The 16,654-nt window shown below is 37.9% G+C and overlaps 1 gene segment (V, D, J or C); it reads left to right on the top strand.

The window, feature by feature from the left end:
• Positions 1 to 363: 363 nt before the first annotated feature.
• LOC122790371 overlaps positions 364 to 16,654 on the top strand; it is a 44,256-nt gene continuing 27,965 nt past the window's right edge. Inside the window, 1 exon segment of the V gene segment in view lies at positions 364 to 493. Coding sequence covers positions 445 to 493 — 49 coding nt within the window.

Below are 16,654 nucleotides of genomic sequence, written 5' to 3'. Positions count from 1 at the left end.
ACTGCCTCTGTTATTCATCACTGCTAATTGCAGTCTGCTATCTTGTTGTATTACTAAAATAAAAATAACCAAGGTTGTTGCCCCATCACGGAGGAGTGCATGTATTAGAATGGAGCAAGAGAGAACGAAGACGTTTTTTCTTCAGCACATCAGCAGTCTGATGACGATGTTTTTCTTATTCACAATAGCTCAAGCTTTGTATATGCTCTTTATTGATGGAAATACGTGGAACTTCCATGGTGGAAGCTATTTTGTTGGTATACGATATTACAAGGAGAGGTGCGTGTGCGCGCGTGCGCGTGCCAGGGAGAGTGAACAGTGATCTAGGTCTCCTAAGTGCAGACTGAGTAGTGCAGGTGTGACCGTGTGAGGCAGAAATAAAGTGTGTCATTTCCAGTCGGTTAAAATGAGTTGTGATTGCAGGTGTCGGACCGTTTCTAAATAATGAGCCGGTATCCCACAGTGTGTGCTCTTCTCGTTTGCTGGTTTACGGGTAAGTCAGTAAACTTAAAATGGGGAAATGTGTTTAACTGTCGAAGCTATTGTCTTAACCGAAAGTCTAGATCAACAAGTCTGTTGATTTTTCCCCAAAGACTCGCCCATTCACTTGTTCTCATAGTATTGATGTGTACGTAACGGATGGACGCTAAGTAAAATTAAACTTCACCCGGTCAGCAAATGTATATGCTTTAGAGTCCCATTACCCCTATTTGTACTGTGACCTTTTGGGGTGAAAAATACAGGTAGTCCATATAGTTAATGAGAAAAGTACTTTATACAGCAGGTAAAATAATGAATACTGAAAAGTGACAGCATCAGCTCAGACAGCGTTCAAGGTTACTCTGTGAGGGTTTTATTACAGTACGTACTACATAGGTTGTTGAACATACTAAACTATGTTTCTTCTTCTTCCTGTGCCCCAGGTGTTTTCAGCTTGACTATCTCCCAGAGGCCATCTAAATCAGTTGTAAGAGAAGGAGACTTCTTTCAGATTAACTGTACATCCAATGATGACACATTAATAAGGAATTTCCAGTGGTACGTCCAGATGCAAGACAAACCACTTGAGCGTGTTTGGCGGGAATCTGTTAGTGGGACCTATTCTGGACATTTAACAATGATCATGGTCAAATGGCCAGGCTATGTTCAGCTTCAGATAAGTGAAACTGAGCTGGGTGACTCTGGCTTCTATTACTGCGGAGCAACCAAGTTACTAACGTAGCACGTTGCTCTGGGAAACCTCTCTTATGGTACAATATCACTGATTATACCATGCTTTCTATAATACACGTGTTTTGGGCAGTAGTATCCAAGAACACTGATTGAAGCAACGTAAAATCCCATTTTCTTGAGTCGAAATACCAGAAATTATAAAATCCTAATTGTTATTTATGATAGTTGCAGTGCTTTTTTTAAAAAAATACAATTGCTTCATAATTATGCAAACTTACAAGTTCCATGCACAGAACCGTCAGTAAAGCTGACATTTTTTGCAAGTATAACTAAGAAAGAAAATGCAAGTTACTGTAAAGAAAATTAGGACAAGCCTTGAAATTTTGAGGAAGAACCTAGCCAGAACCAAAACAAGGGTCTGGAGAAAAATATACTTTCCCCCAAACAGACATTGGTATTGCCAATATTCACTCAAATGAAAAAAAAAGTGCTGGCAGTATGTTGATTACACTTCCAAGAAGCCCAAACTACAGGCCTGCTGTCAATGAAAAATGGAGAAAATTATAAAAAGCACAGCATGTAAGTGCACCTCTCTCTCTCTATGTGCAGTAATAAATATTCCCTTGGCTAGTGGAAAAAAATGCATTTTCCCCTTCTGGTGTAATGACAATTTAGTGCACAGTAGATTTGCAAGAAATGATCAAACAGGCCCAGTGTAAATCTAGATATACTGCCAAACTAGGACAACAAAAGCCTTGTGAAAAGCTAGGTTTTGTTGACTTTATATAATCATCATCAACCCCCTTTTTCCCATTTTTCTACATGGGGTTAGGGTATTGTGTTAACTGTCGCCATCTCTCCTGATTCAATGCCTCGCTCTTGCCTTTTTTGACTCTCATGTCTGTCTGTGATAGACCTTCCCTCACACAATACACCAACCTCTTTGCTGAACGTCCTAGTTTCCTCTTACCTTCATCCTCTCTGTCCCAAATCGTCTTCACTAGATTTTCTTCTGCTTTTCTGCATGTGTCCAAACCACCATATTCTGTCCTTATTGATCTTTTCTGCAATTAGAGCTACTTTTGCCTTTGTCTGTCTCACAGTGTGCATCCTACCACCCTTCTCAGGAACTTAATTTCCATCACTTCTAACTTCCTCATTTGCTCTGCCTTTACTGCCCAGGTTTCTGTACCATACACTAATACTGGTCACACCATTGTCTTATATACCTTACTTTGCAGCTTTTTTGGCATTCTTCTGTCATTCACTACACCTAAGACTGTATGAAGTTTTGCTTCCCTCAAGGCAGCCCATAATAATAATAATAAAAGAGTATTCTTAAGTCTGTTAGGGTATAAAATGCACACACTATCCCAGTGTTTGTGCTCCTTCTGAGAAGGTACACCACCTCTGACTGTGACATTGTTACAAAATATAATATTAATGCTAGCCTTGCTCTTTAATAGATACTGGTCCCACAGTGAACTATATGAATCATAACTGCTGTTTCCTACTTAAATTGCATGCCCACAAAAATGATGGCCTTTTCTCTACACTAATTCCTTACTTTGAGAAGAATGAAAATATATCAACAACATTAACATTTTAGCAATAACCCATGACTGGTTTGGGTTTCACAGGATTTACTCATGGTTGGTATGGTTTGATCATGAGGATGAAGCCCAGGTTATTAAATAAAGCCAACTGTTGGTAAATTCTGTTATACCCACATCTAGGACTGGGATATTGCTATTATACAATGACTTTATTTAAGAAAGAAATTGCTTACTTTTCTTAAATAATGGCTTTGTTTATTGGAACTTTAGTGTTCTTCCTCTGGCTTCATGCTTTACTGATGTACTGTGCAAGAGTATGCTGTGTTCATCCGCACTCTCGCACAGTGCATCAGTACAGTACTAGGGAGCTGCCATAGAGGGCATCATGCTCGCACAATGCATCAGTACAGTACTAGGGAGCTGCCATAGAGGGCATTATGCTCAAGTCATAACACTTGTTTGCCAGAAGTGATCATATTTGTACTTTCATATACAACATACCTCCGCGCCCCTTCCTCAAAAAGGTAGTCACTTTCTGTGAACTCCTCTGATGCTTGATGGTGAGGAAAGTGAAAGAAAGAAAAAGAAATCACTAGAATAATCTAACAAGTCACTCTTGAACACATATACTCACTTCCAAACATACACTAAGGACCTCTTAGAGATTCATTTCTTCAAGCTAAAATCACGGAGAATTGAGAGGCTGTGGATTACCTCAATAAATGCAAAGAAACACAAAATAATCCTTCCCATGCTGTCCTTAACACTGGTAGTGCTTTGCACATTTTCCCAGTCTCTCTTCTTTCTCTCTGAAATAGGCTCCTTTCCCTCTGTAGAAGCATGCAAGCACTCTGCAGTAAAGGAAATAAAGCACCCCTCGTTCTAAAAATGAGCTACAAACCTTTTTTTTTTCATTTTTTTTTTTTTATAAAAAAATTGCCCAACTAAAATGTCTTGAAACAGTCCTCCACTTCTGGGAAAAATGTTGAAATCCTCTTCCTTTTCTGCACTGGAAATCCAACCAACCACAGTGCTTAGATATCCAGACCAGACCTAGTAGAAATCACTCTCAGCCTGCAGGTCTGGTCTGAATCAACAATTAGTAGCTTCTTAACAAAAAAAAAAAAAAAAAAAATATTGCAGTTGCGGTTCAGCTGATTCTGCTTTCTTTAACCTGCTGGTTCAAGATTTAGAGCTGAGCCTATACTCAGGCTGAAGCCAAGCTTGAGCCAACTGTGTCTAGCTCATCTCTACTGTAAAGGAACTGTCTGGTCAAAAATGCCAAATTCCATTATATGTCTTGATTTTTTTCAGCACTTTGTCCATGAAAAATTCTGACATTATTTTTGTTTTATTTTATTTTGGGGGGGGGGGGGCAGGGGGAGTGGGAGTAGTCGTCTTTGTACTTTTCCACAAATCAGTTACCCCCTCCTTACTGTTTGTTATATAGCTTTTTTTTTTGCATCACTTTATTCTCCAACTTTGCATACAGCAATTATTCAATAATTCCATAGAGTTAGCTAATTAAAAAATATAACACAAATCCATTGCTTGGAGAATTGATGATAGACATAAAGTTATGATAAAAAAAACTCCTACATCTAATACTCAAATGCTCAGATATATTCACTAGAACAAGTTAGAATAATGGGAGTTTATACTTAAAACTGTACTTGCAAGCAAGTAATAAGAACCAATTAAAAGTAAACAACTGTTTTTAAAAAGTAATTGATAAATGAATAGAGGCAACAACTACCGTATGTACATACCTGCCTGGGAAACTACTTGTGTAAGTACTTGGAGTAATGAATGCAATATGACAGCAAAGTATGTAAAGAAGATACAAAAGAAAAAGTGCCATGTTGACCTGCTCACTAAACTCATTACCACTATCTGATCGATGATGAGGCACTATTCCCATAGAATTATAGTGCACTTAAGTAGGATGTGCTGTCTTTGCTACAGAGCTAAACAAAGAATTGGGGGATAGGCAATTAAAGTTGTAGGAGTTTCACACATTTCCAGTTTTGTATCACAGAATGATCTGTCACCTTATTTTATGCTAACTGCATCGCTGCCTGGTAAATTTGATGTATTATCTTCCAACATTCCTCAAAAGCAGGTGATGAATGTATTTTTAATGTGTAGTAATGTGCTGCGGTAGCGTTGTCACCTCACAGTAAGACGCTGTCCGGTTCGATTCACAGCTAGAGCGTTTTCTGCGTGGAGACATGCGTGAATGGGCGTACCTTCGTTGAAGGTTGTGCATCAGGGCTGGTAACTCTGCACGTAAAAATCAACTACCAATCATTAGCGGACCGGAGTTCCGCTGTGGTGACCCATAACCAGGAAAAGCCGAAAGACACAAACAAGTAATGGCTTTCATAGCTGCAGGCATCAAAATGCGAATAAGATCTTTTGGGCTAACACCTTATGCTGCTCCAAAGATAACTAGTTCTTTTTGATTTAGGTCAGATTACTGGATGCAGTCCACTTATAGTTGCCTAAAACACTTTCCAGAACTGGATTACAGGGCATTCCCACTCGGTGATCCCATGTACCATTATCATTTTCTATAAAACAACGCCAAGAGGTGTGCATAAGACACAGTTTCAAAGGCTGACAATCAGCAGTTAAATAGTCTGTGTAGACACTTCCATGCAAACCATTTCCACTTAGGTGTGGAGGACATTGTGTACATCATCTTTATCACTGTCTTTACCTGCTCATCAGATATAGTAGTATGGGTTTCCTTTTGGTAGGCATCTTGTAGGGTGGCTACAAGGCCTAAAGCAGAGTCTGTTGATAGTGGATAGGTCACTGATAGTCTTATTTGGCACCTTTGGATAAGGTTTCCTTAGAGAAGTCAAGAACTGGTATAACAGCAGTTCATGGCACATTTTAACTGCCAACTTTGAACGTGTGTTTTTCACTAACGAGATGAGCTGGTAATAAAATTAATAGCGAGACTATACAAACAGTTAATAGGTCAGAAAAAAAAAAAACTCTTTCCACCAGGTCTGGATTGGCATATTCTGTTGCAGACTATCAAACTGAGGGGTTGCTATAAAAGGAGAAAGTAAAGTACATGGCATATGCAATTTATCTGTATTAATCAATATAGCCTTTGTTCTTTGGTAAATTATATTTAGATATTAGAAGGAACTATTGCAAGGCAGTTGCCTGAGCCAACCTTTTGCGATAGCATATACTAAGTGAAATCTTTCTGAGCAGGTTCTTGTAACTGTCCTAGGGATAGAAGTGTGCCTGCTAACAAAGTTAACCAACCAAGGTTGTGAAGGACCCTAGGCATACCGTTCCTCTAAAATTCTGAGCAGAGACTACTTGTATGCTAACAGTATATTAAGCATCCTATGTCCTCCTTTATCCTTAGATGTATAATGGACAATATCTGAACAACATCATTTATTAATGGCCCATGGAAATTTCAACAGACACCTATCCTGCCATCATAATGTATAGTATGGTATTCTCACTGGGAGTCCCTGTAAGATATGAAGGATTTTTGGAGAGAGGACCATTTTAAGAAAATGTAACTGCTGCTAACATGGAAGAAATCGTGATTCCCATTCCTTCACGTTGTCTTCTGTCATTTCATGTATTATTGGTACATTACTGTTTCTTGTTTCTATGGAAGAGTGAGACAATTATATACTTAAATTGTTAACTTTTTGAGTTGTGTACTACTATACTAAGTTTAAAATTCTCTTCAAAAGAAAAAGCAATGTAAGGACATCGATTCTGATGTATATGGATTTATCTAATAGTTATCTAACATTTTAAACTCCAGAATCAGTCACAAAATTATTAAAAGGGAGTTCTGTGCTTTAATATTAGGCAGAAATAATCTCAAATATTAGCTAGCATGGCTGTGATGTTTTCTGACATCATGCTTGTATTGTGTAGTGTATACGTGGTGGTTCCAGTAAATATTCAGAGTTAAGTAGGTTATTAATGTAATTACTCTTGTTTTTGACTACACTTATTTGTTATTTATAATACCTATTAAATTTTTACTGTCAACTGTGTTTTTCAGTTTCTATTTGCATTACAGCAGTCCACAGCCTTATCATCAGTACTTTCTATCATATCCGTTTACAGCATAATATCTACCTGGCAAGGAATTCCCTTCAGGGCAAAGTACGCTCTTAATTGGGATCTTCTTCTACTTTAAATAAACAGTTATTTCTGTTATTTATTCAGCTTTATTTTTTTGTGTGGTATGCACACTTACCAGGACAATATCCCCAGGGTCCCCCCCCTTTCCTATACTAGTTAGTGGTATGTTCCTGTCCCTTTAAACTTGCATTTATGGTGTGTTTTTGCTGTTAGTTGTGCATGCAGCATTTTTTTTTTTTTTTATTTTTCCAATTGGAATTTTTTGAATTGGCTTTTTACACTTGGGTATTTGGCATTCTTCCCCACTATTTTACTGGCTCCATTTTTGATATAGTCAACCAGATTAACATTAGTTTCTTGACCAAACTGTAGTCTGCTTCCTGCATCATATGTAATTTGAATCTTTACGTGATCCCATATTAGGGAATCAGTTAACATCTACTAGTTTTACCTTGCAGCCCGATTTACCTGCAGTCTGAGATCAGGATATGTTGTGTAGTATTTCTCCCTCTTGCTGATTATTTTTGTAGCTAGCTGATTTTTCAATCGCAGTTCTACCCACTCCATTCACCCTTGCTATGCTTTGGCTCACTCCCCTAGATACAGCTGTAGAATTCTTTAACAAAACCTTCCTTACAATACTTAATAAGATGGCACCAATCAGGTTTATTCGTACCAAAGTTAACTTCACTCCATGGCTTACTAAGGAAACAAAAACTCTCTTAAAACAAAGAGACAAATCCTGGCACCTTTTGTATACTAACAAATCCTACCCACATCACCTAGAATTTCAAAAATAAAGCTAAATCCCAACTAAAACTAGACAAAATAAATTTTGATACCAATTTACAAAAGAAACATCATAAAGACCCTAACAAACTTTGATCAGTACTTAACAAGATACTTAAACCACGATAATCGACAACCCCACCCCCAACCTCTTCTAATAATCTTACTAGCACCGTAGAACTGTTTAATATATATTTTACTGAAAGCATTCTAAAACTCACAAAAACAGTTCCCCAAGTCAATCAATGATATCAGCAGGTAAAAATAATAAAAATAATACCTTCTCCTTCCATCCCATCCCTGTTTCTGCTATCCAAAGACTAATAAAATAAAAATTAAAGCCCACTACATTAGCAGCTAAGCACCCAGCATATGTCCTCAAAATAGCAGCTGATGCAATTGCATACCCTCTAACCATTCTCATCAGTTGCTCAATCTCTGAACAATACATACCAAATATCTGCAAAATATCACATATAATACCTCTACATAAAGGTGGTACCTCTATTGAACTTTGTAATTACAGACCCATAGCCATTTTGTCCCCATTGTCAAAGATTCTTGAAAAATGTATTCATTCTCAACTTCTACAGTATCTTTCATCTAATACCCTATTATCCATATCCCAACATGGATTTAGACCCAATCATAGCACCACACTACAGCCCTCCTGAACTTTACCAGTACCATTAATCAACACAGGAATATAGGAAACCTAGTCTCTGCACTCTTCTAGACAAGTCTAAAGCCTTTGATACTTTATCACATCCAAACTTACTGTCCACTCTCACCAACCTGAACTTTAGTCCTTCTGCCATTAAGTGATTTCATAGCTATCTAACAGAATGCCAACAAGCAGTGAAATGGTTGCAAGATCTCTCCCCCCTCCTCCCTGTCACACTGGGAGTACTAAAAGGATCTATACTTGTTCCCCTTTTATTCAGTATATTTACCAATAACCTTAATATTGCTGTGTCTTCAGCCACCTTCATCCAATATGCAGATGATTCAACACGTATGTGTGCTGCCCCTAACATACTACATCTCCAAGATATAACACAAAGATCCTTTTCTGCTGTAGAAACCTGGTTCACTGATGCTCAACTCATCTTAAATCTTAATAAAACCAAACTGATGATCTTCCAAACTTCTAGATCCTCTGACCCTACTCCCTCTTTCATTATTACAGCTTCACATAATACAACAATTACCCCAGATGTGTGGTCAAAACTGTTAGGTGTAGTAATTGACAACAACTTGAGATTTGATCTACACATAGCACATATCATCAAAAGGTTTCACAAAAAGCTTGGAATGCTATATAGAAACAAATATTTCCTTACCAATAGTACTAGAATATCTATCACAAGAACTCATCTTCTTTCTACCTTTCTCTATGCATCCCCCATTCTCACTAACCTCAAGAAAACTGACATTGAAAAGCTTGAATCATGCTATAACAAAATAACAAAGTTTACAACTAACTCTACATATAGGATTCACCATCGTCTCTCACTAAAAGAACTTTCCTGGTTAGAATTACCCAACATGCTTACTTATAATCGGCTGATAATGGCCCACAAAATACTTCACCATCCACTTAAGATACCATGCATTCAAAACATAACAACACCCTATGCCAACAATTGATCACTTCGGTCTACCAATAAAACCCTACTAACAGTTTCCAAAACTAAAAATAATGCTGGAGATTCATTTTATTCCAGCCATATACACAATTGTGAAATATTCTGATGGAATAAATCAGATCAGTACCAAACATATCCACCTTTAAAATACTACACAAAAATTACTTTAATAATACATGGCTCTGCACATGTACATGTCCAGGTTAATACCACTTCTCTCCACTCTTTATTTCCAGATGTTTTATCGCTCTTATAACCTCTGAAGAAATACTCAGTTTATATGAATAAAGTACCTCTAATCAACTGATGGAATAGTTAACTGATAAAAAATTTCCTGTCTATTTTGTATACTATGTTAACTTTTTAATTCTCTTAAATTTCTGCTTCTTACCTTCATTTTGCTGTTCTGTTTCTTCTTCTAACATTCTCTCAAGCTCTCTAGCTTCTTTCATACATGTTATCGTTGTATAAAACTATTCTCTATACTGTAACCATTGCATATAAACTTTTTTTTGAAATGTAACCGAATTACAAGCAGGGCTTCTATATAATGTGTCTATCTAATATTCTAACCATTGTGTATACCTTTTTTTCCTATTATTGTAACTTCATATTTAGCTATTCTTTTTATAGAAAGTAATGCTTTATACTGTAAAATTTTACATTATTTTAGTCATTGTATGTGGAATTTTTCTCCCCGGGCCTCCTCTGAAAATGAGTATCTGCCCAGTCAGACTTTCCCGGTAAACAAATGTAATAAATAAATAAATAATGGGGGGGGGGGCACAGATCCCATGTCCCAAATTAGGGACTGATTTTAAATATTGCTCTTATAAACTTAGAAAGTTACTAAAATAACAGGATTTGTCTTAGCTTGCATTTTTCTGAAGGATATGAAGTCAGAAATTCAAATGTATGTCATTTGGTGACTTCAGTCCTCAGATCGTCCCCGTGATTTGCCAGAAATTCACAAATTTTATGAAGAATAGACCAGATTATGAATCAAAAATCTGGATATTCTGTGAAAATCTGAACAGTTGAGAGGTATGACTATCTTGCATTATTGCACCTTTGATTATAAACTAAATCACTAAACAGTGGCTAAGAAGCTGTGTTAACATTCTACTACTGAACGCGTTCTGTGGAATAGATGAGTCTTCTGCAAGTGCTTACATGCTAGTGGATTGCAGCATACCTACTACTTGCTACTTGCCTGAAAAAGCAAGTGCTCAAACTCCAACTATTCTGATTTCTCATCCTTGCATAGCCCTCCCAAAACCTGATCCTATACATTACATATCCTTACCAGAACCTAAACCCTAAACCTAAAAGTCTTACTCAGTTTCCAACCCAACTTCTCAATGCCTAGCCCTAAGCCTCCATTCCTCCTCCATATCTCTAAATTCTCTAATCATTCTATAGACCTAAAGTTCCATCCCCTCTCCATAAATCTAAATTTCCAAATCACTCCCTTACCTTAAAACTCCCCTCCTCCTCTCTAAATGTAACTGTAATCCCCCTCCCTAAATCAAAGTTCTTCAATACCTCCTTGACAATAACATTTTCTTCCTATTCCCTAACCATTAAAATCTCCCTCCCATTCCTAATCTTAAACTGGCCTTCCACTGCTAATCCTAAACCCCCTCCCGCTCCCTAATTCTAAAACCTCCCTCCCAGTCCATCCCCACAGCTGCTTGCCCAAACTGATATTCAGGTTTTGGGCATGAGCAGTAGCCCACACAAGCTACAAGGCACTTGAGTCCCAAGCTTTGAGACAGTGGTTTTCTAGAGTTTGGGACTTGAGTAAGTACCTTTAGTGTATCCAAAAACACTCACTAATGAAAATGTGGTACCATGCTGAGTCAGCATCTGTTCTCCAGTGTTACTGTACTTTCCCACACTTGCAACATCAATCTGGCTACCCTTGAATATGGTGGTTCAGAAAAATTGTAGTGAAATGCCTCCTGTAATAGATATGCTGAAATGTCAATGTCAGTAAATCACAACTATCATAATTCTCAACCTCTTGGCACAAAAAATCGGGACAAAGCCAAAAATAATAGGGGTAAAAGGCCTAAGGTGGTGTGTTACCATGCATTTTCAGAAGGATATGAAGCCTAAAACTTATTATTTAGGGACTTCAATCCTCAATGTCTTGCCAGAAAACCACAAATTTTGTGAAGAACAGATCAAAAATATGGGGAGAAAATCTGGACAGTTGAGAGGTATAACAACCATTATTAACTTCATTGCTTTCAGGAATTCTTTTTTTCATCGGTGTTATGGAGAATCTCTTTATTTTCACTCTATGAATTCCCCACCCCTAATCAGCTGATCCAGCAGCAGCTCTTAAGTTTTCTAGATATCACCAACCAGGTTGTGACATTTTCTGCCAGCTGTTCAACATTTATCGTACCTTGCCACGCACACTATGTTATAATTCCCTAATGCATATTACAAATCCTTTGCATTCTTGCTAACCCAATGGGATATGAAGGAATTCTGCTCGCAAAAAAAGAAGAGTATGAATATATTGTCACAAATGTTCCTTATCACAGGCGGATTTCCTAACAATATTATAACACATCACATCAAAAGAGCTATGACTTTACTGGTTTGGGCTACAATTCCCAACTCTTCCCACTTTTCTTCCTGATGTCAAAAGCATTTCAATTACAAACTCCCCTTACCATTATGGAATAGTATGGCTTTGTGAATGCTAGCAGCCCCAGCCCTTCAAAATGCTAGCAACCTAAGACGGCTTAGGTAACCCAATCTTTTTACCAGCAGAATCCTCTTCACAACAGACAGACAGTGGGTTCAAGGATATGCAGCTGTAAATCTGGGACGTTCTTTTTTTAATCTGCTCAAGACCTGGCTTGTAGAGATCCAATAGGATATTGATTAGAAAATGCAGGACTAATTGTAGGACTATTCTTTTATTGTCAGCACACTTAGTACAAAAAGACAAATGAAGCTTACTCCATTCCTAACAAAGAACTCTACCTGATATCTGTATGGGGAGTATAATTATCATGAAGTACCCGCCTGATGCTCCTCATGAAGAAATAGGGAAACTCCAATAGTTGGGAGCTTGGTTTGCTTCTGCAGAGTCAAGCACCCCACTTACAGGAGTAAAAATTAAACTGCACACACACTCTTTTTCCAACATTTGTATGCAGTCCTGACACCTGCTGTAACCTCAGTAATATGAATTCAGTCTGAAGGAAACACTGCTTCAGTTCCTTGACTATCAGTGCACAACTGAGCTGCCAAGTGCTCCGGATTATGCGGAACGCGCCGCATATAAGACACAGAACTCACAAAGTTCCGCTGTTCCGCATTTAAGAGTGTTGGTTCTGCTTTGCATATTCTGATTGGCTCATATACCATGAAAATAGCTAATCAGAATGTGCAAAGCTGAACCAACACTTTTAATGCAGAACTGCTCCCAGCAATACATCACAGAGGCACAAAAAACGTCACCCGCTCCATCCTCTTCTCCAGTTATTGCATTCCAGACAGCTTGCGTGGAATAGCAATCAGCATGCTGATGTTTCCTATGTAAGATAGCTGCAGGATGTCACAGTCAGGCTTATGGTCTGCAGCTGCAAGAAAGTTACCTTTGGTCTGCATTATTGGAACTTTAACTGTATGCTTGTCATTCAGGCGGAAAACTTTGGATGAGTGTCTGAGCAACTGGGCTTAGGGAAAATTGTGAGAATATTTAAGATAATGACTTAGAAGTGATTTTTTCATTGTTCCTTATTTACATTTCAAAAGAATGTCTGCAAGAATTTGCTCAAAGTACTGAAATGGATATTGAAATGCAAATGCTGAAAATATGTTCTCTCTTGGTTTAATGTCTCCAAGTGTTTTGGGTTTCTAATACCATTACAGAAATGGACTCATGGACTCAATTTTTAAGTCTATGTGGCTTCATGAAATTACAATTATTTCAATGTTTGATGTTATCCAAGAAAGCTCTTATCAGCATCCACAATGTGCTCAGGTGGTCAGATGAGAAGAAAAAACATTTCACTTTACATCCAGGTGCATTACACATTATGTGAAAAAATTCATGCTTCACTATGTTTGTTACTTAAATTCATCAAAATAATAGTATAACAATTGGTTATGTAACACAATGCTAGAGCAGAATACATCTAGAAGGCCTGTTAAGATGCCTAGATGGTGGAAAAGAGTATTCACTTGTTATGATATTTACAACTGCTAGACATAATCATACAAGCAGGGTATCCGAGAGGGTCAGAAAGGAGTTTGGAGGTAGCCCTCTTGGAACGCAGGAGAAACAGGATTACATAGTATAATGGCTGGCTACAGAAGTAAACAAGGGACAGTAGGAGGATGGGTAATTACCTGACGGGGAGACCATCCCTGTGAAGGGACATTCACCATCTTTACACAGATGGTACAGATTCACTTAGTGCAGGATTTGGAAAGGTAATTCTCTTATTTAAAATAAGGTGGAAAGGGGAGGGAGAGTAATGATACCAGATGAGCAGGATAGGTGAATGCACAGTAAACAGAAGGTGGAAAGAAATGGAGACAGTTTAGGAAGTAACAGTGTGAGCTGGATTATGGCTGGGTACCCTTACTCTGCAATAAAAGGAGTTTGGGTAGGAAGATGGAGGAGATGCAAACAATGATGCAGGATGGGCTGTGGACATTGTTGGCATCATGGAAAGAAGGGCCAATGACAAGAGAGAGTGGGACATGAAGGTGCTAGATATAAACTATTCAGAATGTCAGAAAAGGAGAGACAGGTGATGTAGAAGTTTGCAAATGGTGGCCATCAGACAAGAATCAGAAAGGAAGGAAGAGCACTAGACAAGGAATGGTGCAAGGATACAGGTAATGTTAGAAGCTTGGTTAAATAACATGACAGTGAAGGTTGAAGAAACTGGGAAGATCTCATGGAATGATACAGTGTGTCACCAATCAGATACAAAAACAGAGTGGGACGAGAGACTGGAGAACAGAATACATGAGTGGAGTATAAAGAAGAAGGTAACACTCATGAGGGATCTAAATCTGTTATGTGCAGCCTGGAAGTTTCTGAACTTCAGGGTAGACAGGAAGCAGAATTGTTTGAGGACTTGAACCATGAGAAGTTTGCTATCTGGTGTTAGTGTGTAACAGAAAAATCTTAATTATTGCAGATGGTGATATGGTTATCCAGGATAAGGTACTGTTAATCGAAGGATTTTGCTTGAAAAACTATTTCAGCTTGGCGCTGGGGAAATGGTGCGTTTTTGCACAGTGTGAAAATACGGTGTTCCACATTTTGGCTGTTTATTACACATTGTCAGGGTCTGTGTTCCACATTGACCTCTTAAGTGGTTGAGACCTATGATGCACAAGAATCTGCATACCACTGCACTTCCTAACAAAAACATTTTACAGCTTCCTGCCCCCATCAGTACAGACCACAAAGCAAACAACAGTTGCTTAATAGTCAAAAAAATGGAGGAGGCAGGAGGCAATCATGCCTTGCATTCCAGGTAACTAAGAATGACAGTCCCAAGAACTGATTAATTACCAGTCTAACGATGCATTTCTGGTACAAAATCTGACCCGATCATTGAACTAAGACCCAATCATTTGGTGGTCCAACACCTATCTCCAGTATGTAATAGTGTAATTTTTCCTGATATCATGCTGACGTGTTACAGATAGAGGGGAAATGATCTGATCTTCCTCCAGCAATTTTCATATAACCCACCAAGCACATTGTTAATCAGCTGCCAAACACAATCTGTCAAAGTTATGGTAATATAAATGTAAATTTCCCTATGTCACAAGTGATAATTCAGTAAAGGTGTTTAAAAATGTTATGGTACGGTCAGTATTAGAGTTAAGGTTAGTATTAAGGCAAGGGTTACCTGAAGGATACCTGTCATTGCCATCAGTAATCAAGGAGAATTACTCATCTGTTAAGCACTGGTGGAGGAGGTGTTTGCATACCTTTCAGTGATGAGTCCTCGCACAGTCACAGCCTTTACTGATGAGTCCCGCATAGTTACCACATTCAGTGACGAGTCTTCACTTGGTCACAGCCTTCACTGATGAGTCTCACATGGTTATCACATGTGGTGGCAAGTCCTCACATAGTTTCCACATTCACTCAGTCTCCACAACATTTCCACATTCAGTAATGAGCCCTCACATAGTTACGGTTTTCACTGATGAGCCTCATATGGTTACCACATTCGGTGATGAATCCTCACGTATTTGCCACTTTCACTCATAAGTTCCCACAGCATTTCCACATTCACGGATGAGTCCTGTTATAGTTACAGCCTTCACTGATGCATCTTATCTAGTTACAATATTCTGTGAGGAGTCCTCACATGGTCACAGCCTTCACTGACGATTCTCACACAATTACAGCATTCACTTACAAGTCCCCCAGATTTAACGCATTCAGTGATGAGTGCCTACATAGTACTGCATTCCCACATAGTTACTACATTCACTGGTGTGTTTGTACATAGTTAACGCATTCAGTAATATGCTCAAATAATGGGTAGAGACACTAGGCTTTGTAGATGTTATCATTGCAAACATCTTGTCTCTGTATTTATGTTAGCCATTGTGCACCTTTAAGCCAGGCATAACCGCCCTGAAACATGGCAGGGCACCTTTTCATCCTAACCTATGCCAATAGCTCTTACAGTCTTGTCTAAGCATAAGGGGAAACAGACACAATAATACATCTATCTTTCTTGCCATTTATCTTTCTAGCTATCGTGATTAGAAGAATGTTTTCAGTAATCATTTTTAGTAAAATACACATAACCGTACAATACAATATGAACAATTTTTACACAGAAAAAATATGCAAGTAAGTAATATAATTCCAGTTCCCAATGTAGTTAAGAACACTTTTGTATTATGGATTATATATTCTAAACAAGGACATGCCTTCTGAAGAGAAAAATAAATGCTTACACTTTAATCAAAGTAACAGTCCAATATATATATATATATATATATATATATATATATATATATATATATATATATATATATATATATACATATATACATATATGTGTGCGTGTGTGTGTGTGTGTGTGTGTATATATATATATATATATTCAGACAACGAAAGACCAAGAGCAAAATGAATTCAAAACACAACCCCACTCTGGAAAGCAAGACAGGTGATGATAACTTGTAGTCAACTTCAGAAATATTTGTAAGACTTCGAATTTATAAAAAATATAGGTTTATTCACAAAATAAAAGTAGAAGTTAGCGCTTTCGCGGAGCTCACCTCCGCTTCATCAGACATACTACTTGTTAAACAAAAGGACATAAA

The sequence above is a fragment of the Protopterus annectens genome, chromosome 16.part0 (genome assembly GCF_019279795.1).
Source record: "Protopterus annectens isolate FY-2018-M chromosome 16.part0, PAN1.0, whole genome shotgun sequence".
Classification (NCBI taxonomy): domain Eukaryota; kingdom Metazoa; phylum Chordata; order Ceratodontiformes; family Protopteridae; genus Protopterus; species Protopterus annectens.
This window is presented reverse-complemented; position numbering and strand designations above follow the sequence as displayed.